At 41.6% G+C, this 24980-nt stretch overlaps 1 protein-coding gene across 1 annotated transcript in view; it reads left to right on the forward strand.

Moving 5' to 3' along the window:
• Positions 1-5165: 5165 nt before the first annotated feature.
• Positions 5166-24980, forward strand: part of LOC137332456 (pro-neuregulin-2, membrane-bound isoform-like) — a 563304-nt gene continuing 543489 nt past the window's right edge. Inside the window, exon 1 of the mRNA XM_067996313.1 lies at positions 5166-5713. Coding sequence (XP_067852414.1) covers positions 5308-5713 — 406 coding nt within the window. The 5' untranslated portion in view covers positions 5166-5307. The remainder of the gene's footprint in view (positions 5714-24980) is intronic.

Genomic DNA, 24980 nt, shown 5'->3' on the forward strand with positions numbered 1-24980 from the left:
CCATGCCCCCTGGTCGCTGACCCCTCTGTTAAGGGAAATAGGTCCTCCCTATTCACTCTATCTAGTCCTGTCATAACTTTATATGCCTCAATTATATCTCCACTCAGCCTCCTTTGTTCCAAAGAAAACAACCCCAGCCTATCCAATCTTTTCTCATAGCTAAAAATTCTCCAGTCCTGACAACATCCTCATAAATCTCATCTGTACCTTCTCTACTGCAATCGCATCTTTCCTGTAATGTGGTGACCAGAACTGTACGCAGTACACAAGCTGTGGCTTAACCAATGTTTTATATAGTTCTAGCATAACATCCCTGCTCTTATATTCTATGCCTCAGCTAATAAAGGAAAGTATCCCATATGCCTTTTTAACCACCTTAATCTACCTGTCCTGCTACCTTCAGGCATCTGTGGACATGCACTTCAAGGTCCCTCACTTCCTCTACACCTCTTAGTATCCTCCCATTTATTGTGTACTCCCTTGCCTTGTTTGCCCTCCCCAAATGCATTACCTCACACTTCTCTGGATTGAAGTTCATTTGCCACTTTTCTGGCCACCTGACCAGTCCATTGACATCTTCCTGCAGACTATTGCTTTCCTCCTCACTATCAACCACACGACCAATTTTTGTATCATCTGCAAACTTTTTGATCAAGCCCACCACATTCAAGTCTAAATCATTAATATATACCACAAAAAGCAAGGGACCTAGTATTGAGCCTTGCGGAACCCTACTGGAAACAGCCTTCCAATCGCAAAAACACCCATCAACCATTACCCTTTGCTTCCTGCCACTGAACCAATTTTGGATCCAATTAGCCACTTTCCCTTGGATCCCATGGGCTTTTACTTTTTGGACCAGTCTGCTATGTGGGACCTTGTCAAAAGCCTTGCTAAAATCCATGCACACTACGTCAAACGCGTTATCCTCATCGACCCTCCTTGTTACCTCCTCAAAAAATTCAATCTAGTTAGTCAGACACGACCTTCCTTTAACAAATCCATGCTGACTGTCCTTGATTAACCCATGCCTTTCTAAATGATGATTTATGCTATTCCTCAGAATTGATTCCAATAATTCGCCCACCACCAAGGTTAGATTGACCGGCCTGTAGTTACTCGGTCTGTCTATTTCTCCCTTTTTAAACAATGTTGCAACGTTAGCAGTCCTCCAATCCTCCAGCACCACACCTGTAGCCAGGGAGGATTGAAAAATGATGGTCAGAGCCTCCGATATTTCCTCCCTTGCTTCTCTTAACAGCCTGGGATACATTTCATCGGAGATGGACCACACAAAGGCAAAGAATGGATGAGAATTGGAAACATATTTGGATTGCTATAATTTATATTAGCAATAAAAGCAAATTGTTAAAAAAATGTTATGATTCTTTCAAGTAACTTGACTTCAGAATATTCCAATATTTGAGATTTTGTCATCATTCTTAAAAATATAAGCTTGTGCACATAATCAAGATTGATTCCGAATGTTAACAATTTATTATTTTCTGTATATTTAACTTAATTAAGTAATGGCTGGGAGAGTGAATAGAGACCTAACACAAACAACTCTCAGCCAAACGTTTGCCTGAGAGAACTGAGAGACCAGCTGCAATCCCTAAGCTTTTCTTGAGATGTGTCAATCGCAGGTTTAAAGGGCCAAATCGACTTCTGCATGAATCTCGCCTCCGCTTCACTGGCGTGATTGAGAAGCCATGGGAAACCCATGCAGGTAAGGTAAGATTAATTTCAGGTTCAGAATCCACAAAAAATTACCTCTCGTAAGTATTTCAAGTCGGTAAATTGCCCTGTTAACGATCCGCCCGCCGGCATTAACAGGGGACGCGACTTCTGGATTTTGGTTGCGGCGCGCGTCCAAACCAGCGTTAAACCCGGAAATGGACGCTTTGGATCCGGGTTGTGGTCCCCCTGATGAAATCTACAATTTTGATTACCTTCCCGACTCCAGCCCACCCGTACCTGGGGTTAAAATTACCCCCTTGGTGTCTGTGGCTGTGAATACTTGAAGATTTGGAGTCTACAAGCATTGAAGGGTTGTGAATACTCAGGGAGCTAGGGTCTGTGAGCATTATGGAGTTTGGTAGTAAATGGGGGGCTGGTGTCTGTGAGTGCTGGGAGGGGCTGAGGGCACTTTGGAGAGGACAAGGTGTGGGAGGAGAGAGAGTAGCTGAGGTGTTGGGAGGAACGGTTGGGAATACTTCTGAGACAGGAACCATGACAAACCCAAGATACTGGATGCAGGACTGAGGCCCCGGCCACTGGGAAAAGACAGAACAACCCACGGCCACTGGTAGGAAGCAGAGCGGTCCATGACCTTCAGGAACAGTTGCTTGGAAAAATAATGGTGGGGGGGGGGGGTGCAAGGGAAGGAGTGTACATGCAAAGTTCTCACATGTGCTAACTTGATGTTGAAGTCAATGGGATGAAAATAGGGTGGGTTCTACAGGAGGAGGGGGATCTCCTCTGCCAATTTATCACCCAAGTAATGAAGGTGAAAATTACCTCCAGCCTTTAACATAGATATACAAACACAAAATTTCTCCTACACTCAATTCTCTCTCCAGAACCCCCATGTACCAATATGAATTAACAGCGAAACAGCAGCCGGATAGCAGTTTAATCTCAATACAGTTCCTACTGACTTTGCTGAAGAGACACTTTGGTCTTTTTCATCCATCATGAATGACCATCAAGTCCCACTGTAGGTTGAGCTTGCAGTATATAACACATATGCCCAAAGAGCTCCCATTCATAGTTCAGAACTCCTAAACATACAATGGAAGGCCGTGCTCCAGCCCATATCCAAGCCCCAGGACTAAACTGGGATCTGCTTTTATGGCAAAAAGGGGAAATCTTTGCAAAGAAGGAAAGTTCCACTTTATCCTGGATGATAAATCAGCCTGATGGTAGACATGTTTATTTGCCAAAGCTCCTCACATAAGGAACTGGATCAAGCAGTTTGTAGCAAATAAGCTGGTATGGATCATTAGACTTAAATATCTAGAGCATCAAGGTGGCTAGCAGATCACAAACTGTTCTCAGAGGACTTTCCGCCATGTTGAAGACATTTATCCATCGCATAACTGATGAGGAAGCTCAGAGGCTTATGATGGCGTGTATTGGAAGATATTACCTGGAGGCTGGGCCATGCACTCATATCATTGTCTACCATGATTGGGTTGCAGAGAAGCAAGTAGTTTCTGTTGAAGCATTGTGGAACCATTGTTCAATGGGGTCAAGTGTATGTCCATGCTGTGGTCGGGAACATGGTGGCAGTGCACTCATACATTTTATGCTGCGCTTATCTGTTGTCCACCTTGTGAGAATTCAAACCTATCCTTGTCAGTTTTGTAATGACCAACTAGTTACAATCCTCCTTGGAGAGGTAGGGAAGTTTTGTCTATTTGGGGTTGCGTTAGCTCCAAAGATGACACGCCCGCTGGTGGAAAATTGGAGCAGACTAAGCCTTGGTGGCAGACTCAGTACTCCAATACCTAAGCCAGGCATGTCTGCAGTACCCTGGAGCACTGTTGTTGGCCAACTAGCAATCCTGACTCATTAATGGGACCTGGAGAAGTTTGCTCATTGGGAGCTGGAATTCTTTTCCTTTGGCTCTAGATTACCCTGAAAACCAAATCCCTTATGTGGAAGGTGATCTTAGTTGAACAAGCAGCTGGACATCTTCCTGTGCTCTGTGCACGGTTTTAGCTGGTTTAAACTTTGGCAGTATCCCTGCAGCACTTTGGGGTCCCTAAGCCTTGGCTATGCCTACCTGGGTCAGAACTCTCTATTTAGGTAAGCAGGATATGTCCCTTCAGGGACAGCTTGCATTCCATATTAGGCAAATCCAAACCCTACCTATGCTAATTTCTCAGTAGCTTGAGTTAGAGACTTTTAAGCAAATTGGTCGGTTTCTGCTATCAGGCACCCAGCTGACTCCCCAGAAATCTATTTTTCCTCTCATCTACACAATCTCTCTTAAACATATAAACTCACTCTCTATCACCCCCACACAGAGGAGTGAAGCTTCCGGGCAGAGATGGTAAATGGAGTTTTAGGATTCGTCTAACAATTTAAAGAAAACACTTCGCTCCGTAAACGCGAATTTCAACTCAGACGCTGGGAGTCGCTGTGCATGACTAAAACATCTACTGGTGGTCCGCAGTCATCAGCTGTGTAACCTATGAAACCTAAACTACATACTATACTATGGTGTTTTAATAGTAAATATATCAATACGATTTATAATTAAAACAGATGTAATCTAAGAATTAATAACTAAATACTGTATACGGTAAAGTCACATGCCTGCACAAAAGTGTACAGTATTTTCATGTAGTCAATAAAATAGTCTCTACCTGTGTTTTGTGGATTTTCTGTTGTATATTCTATTGCGCCTTCTATTCCTATTAAGGTTGTTTTCTATATCTCGTGCCGCGTTTTCTGTGCCGAGTAGGTGTGAAGCAGTTAAGACCCTCATACCCAGAGATCTGTAGCACAACGTGGATGTGATCGGAATGCATCTAAGTTAAGAATAGATCAAGGCAGAAAAATATACGTGAAGATAAATGATCATTTACTGTGCAAAGGTACTGGTCTTTGATAGAACCCGTGCTCAAATTATTAAACGCCTTTTTATGTCTCTGCCTTCCAAAAAATGATCAGTTAACTGTTTCTATGCAAGCCCTTTGATCTGGTTACCTTCCTGTGAAATTAGATGTGTCTATGCAGAGCTGCAGATCGAGTTTTCTACTGTAAAATGTCATTTAATGTACATTGAAACTGATTTAAGATACAGATTAATGGACTATACAAGCTTTAGTCCTAGGAAACTAGTTTGCAGTTTAGTTACTATAGCGACAGCATTATTAACATCATTTGAACTTCGTTAATAGAGCTGGAAATCATAAGACGACGTGGTAGGTGTTTGGGATCTCAGTGGGATCCAGAAGACTGCGCCTGCTGTATGGCATATATTGCGATGGAACCGCTGTTCTTAACGAATGACGGTAAGTGCATTGTGTTAGATTAATAATAAAAGCGGATTTTTTTGTTGATATTTGCCAGTCGTTGCAGTGACAGGTTTAGGCAGCAGTACAGTATTACGCCGTTTCCGGTTCCGAGCGGTGTTTCCCCATGCAAACATCCAAATGCCATGGACACTTACGCAAGGTCTCTTGCTCAGCCGTGCAACTCGAGGCGATTTGCAGTCCACTTTGTCACAACTCTGCCTCCCAACTCAGCACCGCTACACCTCACTGCAGCCGAGCGCGGGCGTGCATTTCAACGATGAGGCTTGATGCTATCCATTTGGCCATGCTAGTCGTCGGGGTGTCGTTTGCCTGCTATTCCCCGAGCTTAAATTCTTTGCAGGACCAAGCCTACCGTTCAGCGGTGGTGATCGAAGGCAAGGTGCAGTCAGTCCCAAATAATGCCACCGAGCCCTACAGTGTTAACGTCAAAGTGTTGGACGTGTGGCCAGTCAATAGTGGGGGACTCGAGAGAGATCAGCTCATCACGATCGGGGATTTTGGATCAGAAGCACCATGCATCAAAGTAAAGAAGAACCAGAAATATATCTTTTTCATGGACCCAACAGATGAGCCGTTAGTATTCAAGACATCATTTGCTCCACTAGACACCAGCGGAAAGAATCTAAAAAAAGATGTTGGGAGGATCTTGTGTGAGGACTGCGGTAAGTTTTTTTTCTCTCTCTAATATTTTGGTAATACGTATTGATATCATTTTTTTGCATCGTGACAGTTTTGATTGCATGCAAAGTGGTTGCAGGTTGATTCAACCTTCAGCGCTGGTGAAACCGTTATCTTCTTCATTGATAACGGGATGAAATGATTATTAGGGCTGTAATGAGAAGCTCCGTGTTTGTGGGGCGTCTTCATCATATCTGCGTGTTGGTATTATGGCTATTTAATGACCATATGAAAACTTTACCATAATTTCCTTTGTGTATTTTGTCTCATTCCTTTAAATATCTTAAGATCTACTGTTCCTAACAAAGACTTGGTGCGAATCAGTGCTTTCAAAAGTGTGAACAAATAGCCGCCTCTAATGTTTGCTTTTAGTATTTTAAAGAAAAGCGAGTTTTAGATCTGATAAGTTTTTGCAATGAATGACATATGCTTTTTGATACCTTGTAAGAACGCAGATTGCGAGGCTTATGAATTAGCTTAATAGGGGACTGCATCTGGTGTTTGTATCCGTTGTTTATCATTATGCAGGTGGGTGGCTCAAGAGCGCTAAATAGACCGTGAGCATTTCACAATGTAGCACATCAGAGTCCGGATTAAATTAGCAATTGGTGGTGGGGAAAAACAACCATCAGCTATTGGACAAGGGCGGGAAAAAAACCTGGTGCAATTGTCTTTTATGGATTTCGTTTAGTGCGGTGTAATCCGAGATGATAAAGGGATTTTAGGGATGTTCCGTTGCAATCTGTTACATGTTAAAGGACAGGTTGTACTCAGGGCAATTTTTAAATTTGATCAATTTGAATTTATTGGAGGGGAGCCTTGCATTTTTAGCAGCCTTCCCCTCTTTCACGTGTACATTTGTGATCGTTTTATAGGAGCAACGTATATTTTAGCTTGCATTGTTCGCTGTGTTCATGTAGGTTATTTTAACATTTTTCAAAATGTCATTTATATATTCTTTTAGGTGCTGTTATTTTATCACAAAGTATCAAAAATGGAGCAGAGATATTTAGATTGACCTAAATGGTTGTCTCTAAGGTTGGCTTTGTAAGCCAATCAACTGCATTTCATTGGCCAGGTTTTAATATTATCATCATACTGGGTACCCATGGCACTCAATGAATGGAATTAATGCCTTAGAGGGAGCTCTGATGCTGTATTTTGTCACACACCACATTAATTTCCTCTAAAGCCTATCTCCTTGCACAGGTGACCCATTTTTTGGGTTATAATTGACTGAAGGTGTATAAGGGTTATGAGGACTAGAAGAATATAGTTTCCCAGCTCCAATCATATTACCTCAAGGTTTCTGAAATCTTTTGTATGTAGATTAACTTGTGTGTTGCATTAGAAAGGTTATCATTTAACTATTTAATGCATGCTCATCATGCAGGTTATTTCTTTTTTGTAATAGCTTATATGTAACAGTCTGTTGCCTGTATAAAAAGTAAACATGGAATAGTAAATATTTTACCTGTAAGTACATGTTCTACTTACTTGGGTGATACTGACTTAATGTTGGGTGGATGACAGTTGTCCAGAGGAATTCTGGTTGTGCTCAACCGATAAATGTGAAGAACATCTTTTCATTTGTTGGCTATGTCTTCATTAACCATGTGTTAGTATATTGTGCATGGATATATTATGTAGTCTTTACTGCACTAAAATTCGCATCTGTTTCTGTGCAAGGCTTTATAGTACCTAGTTGATGTGGAGTCACATTTCTTAGTGTTAGTCTTTGTCGTGTATTAGCACGTATTACAACTAACTTCCACATGCGCATGTGCACTTTTACAGCTTAAGAGGCCATGCCAGGTTCAGAGTGACTTAAAGCAAATCCATACAAATCTTTTTTCAGCACTCAGATAGTCATTAATCACATTTTAAAAATAAAGCAGACATACTTACTTTATGATAACCAACCAGAGATTTAAAAAATTCAGGCAAATAATCTTGAATTATTAAAAAAAAGATTTCATTTTGGGACATGATATTCACAAATGTAATATTTGTTGACTGAATGCCGTTATCAAACCAAGTTCTGTCACTTTCTATTTTGCAATATTTATGGAGACATTTTTGATCTTTTTGATGAAACCTCTTCAGAATTGTCTTTATGGTTTGTCAAATGATAGTATGGCATGGGAGAAGAATCTTTAAATAGGTCCTCTATCATAATCAGCATTTCCTTCTAAAGTCAAACAGCTGTAATAATCATATGAACTTGAGCTTTTATGATTATTTCTGTCCTTTTATCCTTCATAGTTAAATGATAAAGTTATGTGTTGTATTAGAAAGGCTATGTACATACAAAAAATCTCAGAAACCTTGAGGTGATATGGTTGGAGCTGGGAAACAACATTTATCCAGTCCTCATAACCCTTTTTTTGTAAATAGTTGTAATATTTGTACTAGATGGTAAGTACTATACACTTCATTGCGGGTAACACCTTAGAGGAGTTTTTAATCTTGACGGTGTGAGCGAGCTAAATTATTAGGTGCTGTGCCTTTGGCTGTGTTTGTAAATTTAACTCCCTCACTCTGTCTCAGTTAGTAACTCCCACAAGCCTGTTCTGCTGCCAGAATTGTTTCTAAACAATACACTGATGATTCTTTAACTATTCAACGGTGTATATTTTGCACAAACATATTGAAGAAACAAGTATCACTGTACAGATGCCAGTCAATGTCCTCGGGTAAGTGTACACATTACATTTTTCAAATGCTATTTGTTAGAACAGCACATTATTGGTAAGTCTTTTGGAACATCTGCAAAAGGCACAGATAATACAAGTGCACTTTGCTGCATTTTATATGATTATATAAAATCATATAAAATGCAGCAAAGTGCACTTGTACTTTCTGCCCCAAAGGCTGTATCAGTGCTATCAAAATGTGCTGTTTTTGGGTCCCATATAAGTTATTCAGTCAGTTAATTCTTGTTATGAAGTTGTGGGTAATTTTCCTCATCTATCACATTCCTTATTAACATCAGCCGTGTTTTAATTGTGGACAACACTTTTTAAATTTACTTCAAGGTGACAGACGTGTGGTATTGTGATTTTTTTTTTTCCTTTTGGCCCCACTGTTTTCTCGAAAGCATTTTGTCAGGGACACCAACCGCCGTGGTCTATTTTCTTGTTCTGCAAATCTTTCCCACACAAAGGTGTGATTAAAATTGACAGATGTGAAAATGTGTTCCCACCCTTCCACACTCCATCCAGTCCACAGCAATCTTTGTTGGGATCATTTTTGGAGTCTTCACCCTTTCAACAAAAATGCGAACTGAAAGAATATTGAAATGAACAATAATTTAACTGTTCTTTTAAATGGGTACCAATGGTGACATTGACACTATAACAATAGATCTATTTCAGCTTGTTTTGAATGAGTTTTCCAATTACTTTAGATATTTTTCCACTAAACCAGCTGACACTTTTAGTTTTAATGAAGGCTCATGTAAAATTACCTTAACTCTTAAAATTATGTTTATGCTAATGATTTAACCTAGTTAATTTTGGTGTTCGGATACTCTTGGTCTATTGAATTAGTGACAAGATCACATTCCATTCAAAATTACTAACCTCAATCTATCAGTCTTTAAAGTTATTTAGTTGTCTAACCTCTTCATTGATGGATCAGTTATAACTTCCTCTAAATTTCATTTGTGAGTTCTATTTCATTGAAAGTTGCTTGCAAGCTTAAAATGTTATTTCCAGGTCAGAACAGTTGGAAGCTGACTTAAGATCCTGACTGGTTTTCTGCTTGTGTGCTTGTCAGCCCCTGATTTCCCCCATTAAAGTAAATGGGCTGACTGGCGAGTAGCCTCAGCCCCTATATTCACCATTTTGATTGATCTTTATGTTGTACTGAAATCTTCTGGGAAAAACAGATCAAAAGTGAAGCTTGAATGTCAAAGTGAAATTTTTGATAGACTTTGGGCTGCTGCCATTGGTCAGATTTCGATTTGAATGTCAAGTTTTTTGAGAGAATTTTTACATTTGGGCTATTAAAATTCAGACAGCTGTGGATACTTAATAACATAACTTAGATCACAGAGCCTTTACTGGCTTCAGCTTGGAAAGTTTGGATTTTGTTCCAAGATTGATTAGACAAAGAAATGATTAATGTTTGTACCATTGTCCTAATATTGCCAGTTTTCTTCACTTAGTGCAAAGGTGTTTATCAGGAAAAGATTGTTTATAATTCAAAGAAAATATTAGAAGTTTTATTGACTTTTCAGAAAATATGTCCTGAAAAGTGTAGTGTTGAAATGGCTTAATTTATAAATAGATGTTTGATTTCCAATTTTAGTTCAATATCTTGATTACTGTAATTTGAAAGATAATCTCTTTTAAGAATTAAAGTTTGTCATGAGTATCCATAAGTGTACAAAGTATTAGAGAAATCACAAGTTGATATGTCTTGATGCATCTCCAACGTTTGCTGATTTCATACACAGCAAACCATAGTGAGGTTGTCCCTGGATATCTCCAGGCTTAGATAAAATGAATCAAATAGCATTAAATGTATAGAGGTAATTTTCTGACTTCATCCTTTGACAAGGAATCTTGTCTGCCAGAAGCATATGTGCGAAACTGAAGTGTGTGCAGTGCGTGGTTTTCTGACCAGTTGAATTAATGGACAGTGCATGCTCAGAGTTCATGCATATGCTCCTGGTGTATATGGCACCCTGCGGTGAAGAAAAAATAAAGGTGATCTGCATTGAAACATGGTAACACAAGTGAACGTGTTCATTAGGTCTTGAAGGAATGTGGTAAAGAGAAAACTTATAAAATTACTGCGGATTGAGCTATATTCTGCAGAGGTTATAAAATGTGCTTTAAAGATAAGTAAAAACTATTTTATTCTTGAAGTTTTCATCCTGTGCACTTTCTATGTGCATATTTAGTTATCTATGTATTTCTATATTTAAATACATGGGTGAACTGTAAAACAACTTACTACAATTTCATTTTTCATGGCTTTTCTTTGAATGCATTTACTAGTTCGAGTTTAACCATGTGATATGTGCAACTGACATCTGAACAAATAAGCATCAATGCAATTCTATTTCAAAATGCTACACTTGTCACTGCCTGTGGGCAGTGAAATCTTATATCATGCCAGTATGGTTAATAGCACATTGTCAATGGAAGAAAAGTTAACTGTTGCATTGTTTTAAAAAAAAATACAATATCTGACTGGCTATTTCACACAATTTCTTAAAAGATCTTCTAATAAAGGCAATGCAAATGTATTTCCTCAAGAAGGGAACAAAATACCAATCACATGTATCCTGCTAGGAAGGGAAAAGATGAAGACTAAAACCATGCACTATAGGAGACCATATATATATAGATTGCACAATGCTATGTGGATACTGCCTTGCTATTGTCTTCATAGTTCTAAGGCCACAAAGTACCATAAAGAAAAACCAAGACTATTCAAATAGCAAAATAAAGGTCCGGTACAAAAACACCAGGTGAATTTTTGGATTTAATATTGGAGCAACTGTACTTTTAAAAAAAAAAAGTCCAGATATCTTTTACTCAATCTGTGATGAATGGCTTCTAGTTTATTTTCAATACCCACTGTGCAACACACGGAGTCATGAAAGTAGGTAACCTAAAATGTTCAGCTTTCTCTTGAAAGACAAACCAAACTAGAACTGGAGATATCCCCAGAGACATGTACTATATCAAGCTTAAAGTAATAGAGAAAATCCAACCATCACCCTGCCCACTTTTCCACATTGTAGAAGTCATATGGACCATCCAAAGATTTGAATACAAACTCCATATGCATCTTTGAGTATGTGTACAGAAGTCTTGGCCTGGATAATTGTAATATTAACTGCAAACTGTGGTTATGAACAAATTACAATGATCATGAATACCATGCTGAAATCTGGGCCAGCGGACAAAATTACAAATCCTAGTTCAAGAAAATGGCTCATTCAGAGACTCAATATTAGCAATATACTTACAAATCTACAAAGTATGTGGTCTCAAATGATCAGCAACAAAGAAAATTGTTTTGCTCTTACTATATTGGACCAATCCTTTGCTCAGCTTCCTGAGGCTATATCTGATATGAAAACGTTGCATTCTGTTCAGAGCATTACAACCATCTTGAGTTATGGAGGGCTGTGACGAATATTTTACTGCATTGTTGATCATAACTGGAGGTACAATCTCTACCTACACAAAGCAATTAAAATATTTTAATGAATAGCAAATAATTAAAATCATTACATCAGTCCTGATTAATCAGAAGATATTACGCTAATGTTGCCATTACAGAGGTAAAAGCAACACTAATCCCTAATAAGTTTTGCATACCACTATTATGCTTCTAATTATTAAATATTGCTGTTCCATCAGTGGTCAGTGAGATGGTTGGTTTTGTAAAACAAATATGTCCTGAGGTATTATAGTGAGAGGAAAAAACTTCCTATCAATGAGGCATAAAGCACTGGCAACAACAATTTAAACACACTTTTGAACACTTCCCTCACTCCATGGTATAGTCATGTCACTTATGGCTATATTCATTGTATTAAAAACAAGATAAAGAATATAACATGGAACTCTAGCCCTGATGTGCTAGAGGTTCCCTAATGATTTTCATGTAATCTTAATGCACTTTAATTGTCTGATAACCAGGGAGAGAATATCATCTTAAACCTCAGCATGAAACTAATCCTCCATCCAGTTTTCTATTATCTAGCATTTGATAATGTACAAATATGCCAGAAATCTAAAGTACTTAATATTCAGTAGTGCCAACCTTTGCTTCATGCTGCCATACTAAAAAAAAAATCTCTTTTTTGCTTCCAAACTGATTCCTCCTCCTGCTTGGACTATCTCATTTGTCAATGTCCAATAGCTGTTTGCTGTGATATTCACTTGATTGGTGTCCGTCATCTCTGCATTTTGCATCTCTTCCCAATGTTTTGCACTCATCAAATGAGGCCTGTGATGTAAAGCATAGCAGATTTCCTAATCAAAATTTTCAGTCATGTAAGGGAGACTACATTACATTTCACTTTGTGGCAGATTGCATTTATTACACCACTGGCCCAGAATTCCAAAGGTGATAAATACACTCACTGAACAAATATATGGGGTTGGAATTTCCTTTTTACCACATGTTTTTGGGTGGTTTGGGGGCATTAAATGCCACCCAATAAAGTTACACCAAAATTATCTTCCTTGTAACGCAACAGTATGCAGTACTGCCCACCCTGCTGCCTATCAGTGAGAGGGGCTAGGTCACCATGTAATTTCCCTCGGTTACTGCCCTAAACCTAACCTCTGAGAACACTGCCACTGTATAAGTGATGATGTGGAGATGCCGGTGATGGACTGGGGTGGACAAATGTAAGGAATCTTACAACACCAGGTTATAGTCCAACAGTTTTATTTGAAAATCACAAGCTTTCGGAGGCTTTCTCCTTCGTCAGGTGAGTGTGGGATTCCATGAAGGTTACCGCATATACAGTCAGAGAACAATGCCTGGTGATTATAGATTAAAGATTATCTGTAATGACGAAGGAGAAAGCCTCCGAAAGCTTGTGATTTTCAAATAAAACTGTTGGACTATAACCTGGTGTTGTAAGATTCCTTACTATATAAGTGAACAGCACAGCAGTATTCCTGAGGTGGATACACCATGCAGGAAACCATTTTAGATTTTAATTTTCTCTGGAACTTTTTTGAAGACTTCAGACAGTTTTTGTGAGTAAAGTAAATTTCTGGACTGGGAATATTGATTTCCCAATTGGAACACCTCTATTCCTGTGTTATGAGGGGGAGGAGGATATGGAATAGGATAGATTGGAGGCTCTTAGAGTAAAGCATTAGAGAAGATGTTTGATTCTAACACATTAATAACCATTCCACAGGGTTTACAGACTTTGAAGTTCCTGCATAGATTCCTTTGCCCATAAATACCCCATAAGGCTGCACTGCCCCTCCCTTGAGGCTATTGTTAAGTTATGCCAACTGCTGTGTGAAGACCTGCAGCCTATTGCATCAGGAGAACAATGTTGTCTGTAGTAGTGAAGGTGACCACTGCCTTGAAATGTTTTGCTACTGTGTCCATCCAGGCAGACTTGGTTGGGCTTTGTCATATTAGTCGGGCAGCAGCACGCCATTGCATAAAGACAGTCCCTGACTTTCTATTCAGGTGAACCTTGCAGTTTATTAACTTGTCCATGGAACATTCCAAATGGAAATTGAACAGTCTAATTCTATATATTGGCAGAGCTCCCACAGATGCAAGGAACAATTGACAAAACAAGTGTAAGAACATAAGAACATAAGAAATAGGAGCAGGAGTAGGCCAATTGGCCCTTCGAGCCTGCTCCGCCATTTAATAAGATCATGGCTGATCTGATCCTAACCTCAAATCTAAATTCATGTCCAATTTCCTGCCCGCTCCTGTAGTTTTGATTGACCCATATAACAATGTCTTCAAATTCATTAATCAAAAAGGTTTCTATTCATTGAACATCTAGCTAGTTTGCAATACCATATCATGCATGTTAATGCCTATTACCTGGGAAGCTGCCATGACACTTTTATCATGCAACAATTCAACATGCCAGTCCTGATGATTCAGAACTGTTCATCAGGATTGCTGATTGGTGTTAAGGGATATCTCTTGCAGTCATGGTTAGCAACTCCAATTCAGCACCCTCAGACAGAAAAGGACAACAAATATAATGAGGCCCATGGAACAGACTATTGACATTCTGAAGTCTCATATTAGGTGCCTGGTGAAACCCTACGGTGCAGCTCAGTAAGCGTCCAGAGTTATTGTAACTTGCTACGTGCTGCATAATGATGCTATGTAGAAGGGATACTACTTCCTGAAACTGAAGAGGATGATGATGGGGAAGAATGATATAATCTTCCATCCTTGCATCATGAGGGGGCTGCACAGGAGGGAAAAATGGTGAAGCAAGAGCTGCAGCCAAATAAAAGAGAAAGCAACTTATAGCTGAGTGCTCTCGCTAAAGGTTGAGAAACAGAGTATAATTTCCGCTCTGCCTGTTCTTCCCATTTCCCATCCACAACTGCCTCACAAAGATTTGCACTCTGAGCTTTCTGCATCCTGCCTCTATAATACAGAAGTCATACTCTTGTGTCCAGTAAATTGCAGGCATCCACAGAAGTGAACTCTGAAGTCTGTATGGTTATAACATTTTTACTTTCCACAACAAGATTCAACAAAAGATTTCACTGAGTTCCTAAACTCCAACTGCAACTAATTCTTACCACCATGTCTACCTGTTGGTCATTTATTCATCCTCCGTGGAGGAATGGAACTCTCCCCTCTTACAATCCCAGCTACCTTACTTGCTCTAGCCCTTATTCTGTTACTTCTATGTGTGTGCCCTGATGCAAGGTTTAGAGGTGGTTGGCTGGGAATATTCTTGTGCTGTCAAGGACTGAGGTGGCTTTCATCTCGGTGAAGCTGTTGTCGGTGAGGGACCTGCTTCAGGTTGCCATTCGCTTGCATTGTCAAGATAACCTGGGCTCAGTTCTTAAACTCCCTCAGGTGTTGGCATTGGAGGGGGCCTTAAAGAAGTAGATGCATTATCCTTAAAATGGGAGGTAGCAACATCTTTTACCACTATTTGTAGCCCACTGGTGCTGGACGTAGGCTCAGATGTGCTCCCAGTCAGTCTGTAATCAAGTCTTGGAAGCCCTGTGAAAGTGTCATATCAAGTCTGCCCCACAAAGCATCAATTGAAGCATTGGTAGCTGCAACTCCAGAAGCCACCAATATCCTTAAGGGCTCTTCCTAGTGCCTTATTGCTGAAGATATCTCCTCAACTGTCACTCTCTCCAAGGTGATCTGCAAGTCATGAGAAACCTCCTGCAATGTGTTGTGTATGTGTGCAGTGGACTCCTCCTATTTTTCCATCATCTGAACCATGTGCATGGAAACTGTCTTCACTCTCTGTACATGAAATCTATGCTGCTGAATAATTGTTCTTTTCAAGACTGGGCCCTTGAGTTCTGGGTCTCTAGGCTCTTCAGTGAGGGTGGTCATTTCAAAGGTAGCTTTGAAGAGGATATCTCCCATTCTTGCATTCCCAGAACCTCATCCTCACGGCTCGATATGTCACCCAATGAAAATCCTTCTGACTCACTATAACAACAATAACTTGCATTAATACAGAGCCTTTAACAGTGAAAAAAATGTGAAGGCACTTCACAGAAGTGTAATCAGACAGAAATTGACTCTGAGCCAAAGAACAAGATATTAGGAGGGGTGACTAATAGCTTGGTTAAAGAGGTAGGTTTTATGGAGAATCTTTAAAGGTAGAGAGGCAGAGAGGTTTAGGGAGGGAATTCCAGAGCCTAGGGCTTAGAAGGCTGAAACGACCTGCACTCCCACATGCCCTTCCTTTACTAACCTAATCTTGGCACCTTGCCTCCTACTTCCCTTTTTTGTACAGCCTCTTCTCTTTGTCTTCCTACGAGCTGCAAAGCTTCCTCCTCATGACTTAACATTTTCCAGATTGGAGTTGTTCCTCCAGTAACAGTTCTTTGGCACTGCTTACTTTTTCCTTTGCAATGAGAGAATGCACAGTTAAAGTGGCAAAAACACTTCTTATCACCCATATGCATGTAGAGCATTGTTATAATGCTTTCAGGCACAGGCTCCATTTAAACATCTCTTCTATAAGACTAGCAAAACTCATTGTGACAGGGTGAGTTCTCACAGTGGTTTAGAATTAACATGGTGCATTATTGTTTCCGGCAGTTCCCTGTGAATCAGTCAATTTTCCTATTAACCAGGTAATGAGACCGCGAGGTCATGGCAAAGGAAGGAAGGAGAGTCATGACTGTATCATTCCTACAAGATGTGTATGGGAAACAGTGCCTTTCTTACCTTAGCCAACCATGTCAAGTCATTAAACCTCATCCTGCACTTGGTGACAGTGGATGGTGGAGGTTGTACTCACATCATCTCCCTCCATAAGGTCTGGTCCACCCTTTTATGGGGCTTCCAGCTTTCAATCCCCAGAAGGACTTCTTCTCTGGAGCTTCCTTCTGCTAGAAGGACATTCAGTAAATCTGGGAGCTATTCCTGCTGTTGACATCCTCTGTCTCCAGTTCTGCAGTTTCCTGTTCTACTGCTCCTTGCCAAAAAAAATGTGCCCCTTTAAATGCTGCAGCGGCACTGAATTTCTCTCCCTCCAGCGGTGGTAAACCAATAGGCAGCAATTTTCCCACTATAAATCCACTCTATATAACTAATGAAGGCCAGTCCAGGAAACTTGAGTTGGTTAGCAGTGGACATGCGTGCATGGGTGGGAGTCCAACCCCACCGCTAACCCACCAATTGGAGGAGATTCCAGCCCATGGTGTTTTAAGCAATATTCAATTTTGTTTGGTAGTTAAAGAACTACATAGATGTATTTTTCCTCCAAGGAGAGACATCAAATGGAAATATAATTTTACGCAGAGTGATATCATAATGGAATAATTTGTGGCCTTGTATCATAATGATTCGTGTAGGTACTTGATGTATTCACTAAAATGATTATATGGGGTTAAGGTGCTAGTAAAATATTGTTAATGGAGTACAATAAACCCTATTGACTACAATTATCTGGTTATAAATGCTAATATATTTCCCAAAGGGATATAAAAGTGAATGGTAGTAAGCAATAACTATAACAGTTTCATTAAAATATGTAATTCCTGGTGCAATTTCATAGCATTATTCTCAAAGTAATCAACATTTATAAAGTATCTCTATAATTCTTTACATATCTGTACGTTTGCTTTTTTGGGTAAAATAACATTGTATGGCATGCTGTTATAATTGAAGAGGGACAATAAGACATAAATTGCTAGGAGTTTTTAAACCTCAGAAATATTTTGTCATGTGCGTAAATTTACATAGACACACAGACTTAACTCCACAATTTTATTAAGCAAAGATAAGAGAATCTATTAACCAAAAATTGGTACTTTAATTTGAAACCTTATTTTAAGCAGCATTTTTTTTGCATGGAGAGGTGGAGAGGTTTAGGGAGGGAATTTCAGAGCCTAGGGTTTAGAAGGCTGAAATGACTTGCACTCCCCCCCTACCCTTCCTTTACTAACCTAATCTTGGCACCTTGCCTCCTACTTCCCTTTTTCGTACAGCCTCTTCTCTTTGTCTTCCTACGAGCATCCTTAGGGCATCTTTAGCATGCCCATTGAGATCACAGAGTAAATCTAATGTGTAAACCATGCTGTGTTTAAAAGAGCGACACACAACAGTGCTGAAGATACAGAGCTGTGATTCAGTAGAACAGTTTAATGAAATTAAATGGCAGACAAAAAAAAAATAAAATCCAACCAACTTTGGTTGAGAAGTTCCTTTTGTTGCATGTCTTTTATTCAAAAATTGAAAACACAATTTTTAAAGTTTTTATGTATTCTGTTCTTTATTTGCCACATCTTATTGTAAATTTTGTGAATATGCTGAACTCCTCCAATATCATCCATGGGCCATGTATCACCTGTGAGCTACTTTTTTTCGGACTACTGTCAATGCTGTAAGGTGGTTGCCAGGAGGCATGCAGCAGCAAACCAAGGAGAATTTTTCTCTCCCACTATGGAGGTATAACTTGCCTCTTGTTCTACATCACCCCCAACAACTCAATAGTGTAAGGGATCGAACCAGCATTTCTCACTGGTGTGGCACAGGATGTTAGCTCTCCATTTCATTGTCCCAATCCATTTATTTTTCTTTTACCCTGTGTGTAACCTCTTTTTCTTAGTCAAAGCATTCTCATCTCTGAGATATAAGGTTTTGCGATCAAGCCCTGCCCCAAGACTTGAGGGCATAAACTAGTCTGACGCTCCAGTGCAGTATGGTTGGATGAGCCATTGGTTGGATGAGCCATCTGTTGGATGAGATTTTAATCCAAGGTTCTGTCTGTCTGTACACTAATCAATGTCCACTGCCCAGAATACTGATTGAACTCTGAAAGAAACAAAATTCTTACAGGACATCAGGAGTGACACGTGTGCTCAAAGGCAAATGTACTCAGCTAGCCCCATCTATTATGTGAATATTCCAGCATAATTCTCGCTGTAAAATATTGACACCATGTTCTTTCCATCTGTTCCCAGACTTCACGGTCCACTAAAAGTCGCTAGAACTGCAGCAGTGCTGACTCCATGATCCTTATTAACAGCAATAAAGCCGGCTGGTTTTAAAAAAAAAGTATTCAGCTAGTGGAAGAAAAAAGAGGGAGCTCCAAATCTTGACATTAGGAAAGTGGGAACTATCTGGTGCTACCTTGCATGTGCGAAATAGCACATGCTAGAATGCCTATATTGTGACCTTGAAGTAACAAGGGAAGTTAAACTCTATGCTGATTTTTGCCAGCAAACACTTTCAAAAGGACACTAAGTGAAAAATGCTGAGTACCTGTGTAAAACATGAATGGTTAGTATGAATGTCTTATACCAGAGCAGTAAGTTTAGACACAAATGAACAGTTGTGGCAGGGTGATGGCTTTAATTTTACTGTGGGAATTTTGAATCTTATGTTAATGATGTTAATTGCTGTATCCATGGAACTTAATAGGGAGGGGAAGGAGATGAAGAGAAGGCAAGATCACCACAAATTGACAAAACTGGCTACTTGCACAAAGAACCAAGAAATGTGGATGATTGGGTCCATCAGTATGGTAAATGCATGTCAGCGTTCTGCTTGATGAAGGATAAATCAGTTCTGATTATCTACTGCAACCTCACTTTAATAACAAGGGTAAGAGTTTTGGCATGGTCTACCAGCTGCCGGCTTAGGTTAAAGATCAATTAAACTCAATCAAATCTGTCAAGTTTCATTGAGGGCTTTGCAATGCTTTAGAAGATCAGACAGAACGTGGACTTAAAAATATTGGCAGCATAGATGTTCATTTATTGCACATGCTGAATTAAGTTATTACATTTTGGACTGGTTGTAAAGTGCTGAGATATACTACATTAAAACATAATCAAAACTTCATTAATTTCACCTACATGCTGCAGTGGTACATTTTTCTGAAGTGGTTATTTACATATCTGCTATCAAACATTGCTTTAATTGTAGTTTAAATCTTGTTTATACCGCCAAATTTGTGCTGGAGTGCATTCAAGATGGGCTACACTTTAAACTAAACATGACATGTAAACTCATGTATCTGCATCCTTTGAACATGAAAGTTTATCCCTTGAGATGTCGGCTGATGGCAGCAGGGAGGTCCGGGAGGGAGGCGAGGCAATCGGGAGGTGGGCAAGTGCAAGCCTGCAGCAGCCCACTGTATTGATGTTGAGCCAGGAGGAGCACTCCTGCTCCGCTTGGCTGCACGTTCAAGTCAGTATAAAATTTTTACTTTTTGGTTGCAGACACCAGTGCTCCCTTGAAGGACCACTGGTTTGGCTGCTGTGCGCCCGAGAAAACTGACCACAGCAAGCATGGTCTTAGCTCTCCATTAATGTCTACCGTCATTTTTAAATGAGCCTTCCCATGGTCAGCTGGAGTGCCCGCCTTTTTCAGGTGCTACGCCTCAAAATTATGCACATTCGGTTATGTGGTTGGGACCCCGATTGCAATGTTAAGGAAACATAGATGAGCCGCTGCTGCCTACCCCACAAATAGCCCCTAAACTTTTTCCAAGTTATAATTTTGTGGGAACAGGAGGAGCAGGAATGCTGCCGGTGGGGCTCGCCCCATTTCAGTTCGCTTCCCCTTGGGACCTACCTGCATTACTATACTATATAGAAATGAGGACTGGGACTCAATGCCTTAGGCCTCCTACTGTAGGAACAGGCGGGTGGCTGGCATGCTCCGAAAGTTAAATCTACCCCAATGTGTCAGCCATCCAAAGTGAAACAGCGCTATCATTGCTGAAAATGCTTTTTTTGTTGGTATGCAGCAATTTCATGCTAGTAAGTCAAAAAAAGTAACAAAATTGTAGAATATAGAATTCTTCAGACACTCTGCTTGCAGTATGCTCAATATAAGATAGACCAATCTGGTGATGTCGTGGCTCCTTACGGTCTGTAGAGCTCGGTAAGCTATGACATCCCATTCACTGGTACCTTGTCATAGTATTAGCATAATTGAACATAGAGGGCCTGATTTTAGCAGGCCTGCGGGTTTCCGGCGGGTTGGGTTTCGGGAGCGTGGTCAACACGCTCGGAGAAATTAGTGGGTTGCCCGCGCGATCGTAGCAGGCAACACACTAATAGGAATCAATTACCTGCTCCTCCGGGGTCCGCGGCGCTGGCCTGCGCGTCAGGCGGGCTGCGCATGCGCAGTACGATCTGTCAGCTGGAGGAGCTCTATTTAAAGGGGCAGTCCTCCACTGACACATGCTGCAACCAATGGAACAAATTGCAGCATGGAGCAGCCCAGGGGGAAGGCTGCTCCCAGTTTAATGATGCCTCACCCCAGGTATCATCAGATGGGGTGAGGAGGAGGGGGAGGACACAGATCTTCCACCCGGCGGGCGGGAGGAAGCGGCCTGCCTCTGCCACCAAGAAGGCCTGGCTCGAGGTGGCAGAGGGGGTCACCTGCGCCACCAACATATGGCCCACCTGCATACAGTGCAGGAGGCGCTGCGATGACCGCAGTAGGTCAGCCACAGTGAGAACACAAAGTCTTTCCCCTACACTACTTCTGCCACAACACTGCCCCCACCCCACATCTCCTTCGGCACTGCCAACACTACTCTGTCACATCACCCTTCATACCCACTCAAACCCCATCCTCATCTTACCTCCACCTACTCACCTCGCCAGTACTCATCCGCCACTAACACGCGACCCAATCCTCATACAATCTCATTGCTCCATCCCATACTCACCCTCTCGTGCATCTCCCTCACGGCCAGCCTCACTCAACCTGCCACCACCTGTGCTGCAGCCACAGGGCATGCATCACATATGTGCAGTAGGCAGCGTAAGGCAAACGTGTCGTGAGCATGAAGGGGGTGCACAAGGGTGTCTGAGGGTTTGTCATGGGTGTTACCCATATTGAATTTCAGAGCAACAAACAGCACACATTATATTGACACCACCACTGCCATGTCTCCGCGAATCCTGTCCGCTGTGTCCAATAATGCCCGCTCCTGGGTATCACTATGAGGACCCACCACTGATGCCACCCATCGTGTTACTGCAGAGTAGGTGCAGGTGTATTTGCAGGGCTCGTCCGCGCAGACGACTGAGAGACTTCGGTGGTGTAGCCGGCTGCACCCTGGAAGGATGCGGAGGAGAAGGTGTGAAGGGCAGTGGTGACTTTGACAGCAACAGGTAAGCAGTTGGTGCTGGGGCCAGCCAGGAGCAGCTCGGCATGAAAGAGGCTGCAGATCTCCACGACTACATGTCGAGCGAATCTGCGCCTCCCTGTGCACTGCTGCTCGGAGAGGTCCGGGGAGCTGCGCCTCGGTCTGTGGACCCTGTGGCGAGGGTAGTGCCCTCTGCGATGCGTCTCTCTCTGCGGTAGCCCTCCCTCCTGCTGTGCAGGTGGGCGTGCAACAACACCGTGTTGGGGGCTCCACGTCTCTGCGGCGGACGGCGTGGACTGCGAGGCTGCTGGGGCTGGTCATGCTGTTCGTCCTCCGAGGGTGTCCACACACCACCCATTTGGCAGGTGTTGGTCTGAGGGGTTGTGCAGGGTAGGTGGGTGGTTCCTCGGACTGGGGCTGCGGTTTCGTGTCGGTCTGTCCTCTGGCTTGGCGGGGGGTGGTGGGGGCGGTGGCCTCCTGCGTGGGTGAGGGCTCTCCCCCGTGGAGTGCACCTTGGCACCTGCCACAGGCTGCTGGCTGCAACACGCCTGGTTGGAGAGAGACTGTTTCCCCCAGTGTGGGAAACTCACTGCCTTGAACCTAAAATCCCACACTTCCTCTTTTGACAGCTGATTCAGCTCATTAACTGACCTCAACAAGCAAGGTAAGTACTCTCAAGTGGAACCCCGCTGGCTTTAATTGCCTGCGGGATTCCCACCAGCGGGGCTTGCGCGCGCAGCCCCGCACGTCAGCGCGGTACCCGGAAGTGGCCGGGATTTCGTCGCGATCCGGTCACGTGACCGGATATCGGGATTTTCGGGGCCCCCCTGCTGGAAACCCGCCGGAAACACGACGCCAAAATCGAGCCCAGAGTACTTTTCATGCATCCTCTTTGATCACATTCTGATGGATATCAGTATGATTCATATGCTGGTAAGTGCCATGTGACAGAGGGTCAATAGAAATTTGATTCAATATGCTTAGATTGCCTGATTCATTTATTTTAAACCAAGATTGGGGTGTGATAGTTAGCTCTGAACACTGTCACCCTATTTAGATTGTACTTTAACCTAAGCAAATCTAAAATTGTAGGGATGGGGCCTCGAAATTATCTTGCGCCCGATGGTGGCTACAAACTGCTGCACCGAAACTGATGTACAGGACTACACAAAATTGGTCATCTTGCATCATCAGGATGTGACTGGCATGCTGGGGATTCCAGTTGCATCTCAAGAGGCAGCATGCTGGTCCTGAAGTGGATTAAAGTCGGCAGGCGGGGATGCCGGCACCGGGTCCATGGATATTCCAGGAGGGGGCATGATGCTGGCAGCCTCCAGCAGTCCCCTTTAAACACTGCTGATTTGACTGCTTTTCACTTGAGAAGACTTATCCCAGCATGCACTGCGCATGCTGGGGTCAGTTGGGAACCAATTTCTTACGTAGTCTTTAAGCCCTTAATTTGCATACACAATGGCCCTAGCGCTACTTTCAGGCGGGCGACTGCTGGGTGCCCTAACCAATATGGTGTGCAGCGCATACTCAGCACGGAATGAGCGCGCACATGCCCTCGTGCCATATTTGAGCCTTCAGAGCCTGTTTTCTGCCTGAAAAACTGGCATTGCGCAATCCAATTTCCAGGTCTAGATCTTTAAATTAAATGTCAAAGACTGCATCATATAGTTCCATGTTTGTGAAGGCATTCACATCACATAAATTGACAACTGGAGTTAATCTGGTTAATTAATGTGAAATATTCACTAATCTGCTGTTTATATTCATCTCCCAGTATATCAACTAAATTTAGGCATCACTTTGTTTTGACTTAGAAAGGGGACTAATTTTGGAATAACTGACCAACCCCATAACTTCATGACATTCATGTCTAAATAGGAAGCCATAACTCAAAGACAGAAATGATACAATCAATCTCTGAGGCCACAATAGACATCGCCAAATGTTTCCTTGCATCATATTATCATAGTAGGTACAGCACAGAAGGAGGCAATTCAGCTCATCGTACCTATGCCGGCTCTTTTCCAGAGCTATCAAATTAGTCCCATTCCCCTGCTCTTTCCACATAACACTGTAAATTTTTTCCCTTCAAGTATTTATCCAATTCCCTTTTGAAAGTTATTATTGAATCTGCTCCCACCACCCTTTCAGGAAGTGCATTCCAGATCATTACAACTCACTGCATAAAAAAATCTTTCCTCACGTCGCCTCTGGCTCTTTTGCCAATCACCTTACATCTGTGTCCTCTGGTTACTGACCCGCCATTGGAAACAGTTTCTGTTTGTTTACTCTATCAAATCTCCCCAGTTTCTCCAGTCTCTCCACATAACTGAAATCCCTTATTCCTGGCACCATTCTAGTAAATCTCTTCTACACTCTCTATAAGGTCTTGACATCCTTCCTAAAGTGTGGTGCCCAGAATTGAACACAATACTCCAGCTGAGGCCTAACCTGTGTTTTATGAAGGTTTATCATAATTTCCTTGCTTTTGTACTCTATGCCTCTATTAATAAAGCCCAGGATCCCATATGCTTTTTTAACATCCTTCTCAACTTGTCCTGCCACCTTCAAAGATTTGTGTATGTGCACCCTATGTCTCTCTGTTCCTGCAACCCCTTTAAAATTGTACCATTTAGTTTATATTGCCTCTCCTCATTCTTCCTACCAAAATATATCACTTCACACTTCTCTGCGTTAAATTTCAACTGCCATGTGTCTGCCCATTTCACCAGTCTGTCTACATCCTCCTGAAGTCTGTTACTATCCTCCACTTTGTTTACCACATTTCCAAGTTTCATGTCATTGGCAAACTTTGAAAATATACCCAAGTCCAGGTCATTAATGTAAATCAGTTTTTATATAATCATTTTCAGGTTTCTTTTTGCTCTTAATGGAATTTTGTAATACCAGTGAAGAACAAAACAATTTATTAATGG

The sequence above is a fragment of the Heptranchias perlo genome, chromosome 14, assembly GCF_035084215.1.
Source record: "Heptranchias perlo isolate sHepPer1 chromosome 14, sHepPer1.hap1, whole genome shotgun sequence".
Taxonomy (NCBI): Eukaryota; Metazoa; Chordata; class Chondrichthyes; order Hexanchiformes; family Hexanchidae; genus Heptranchias; species Heptranchias perlo.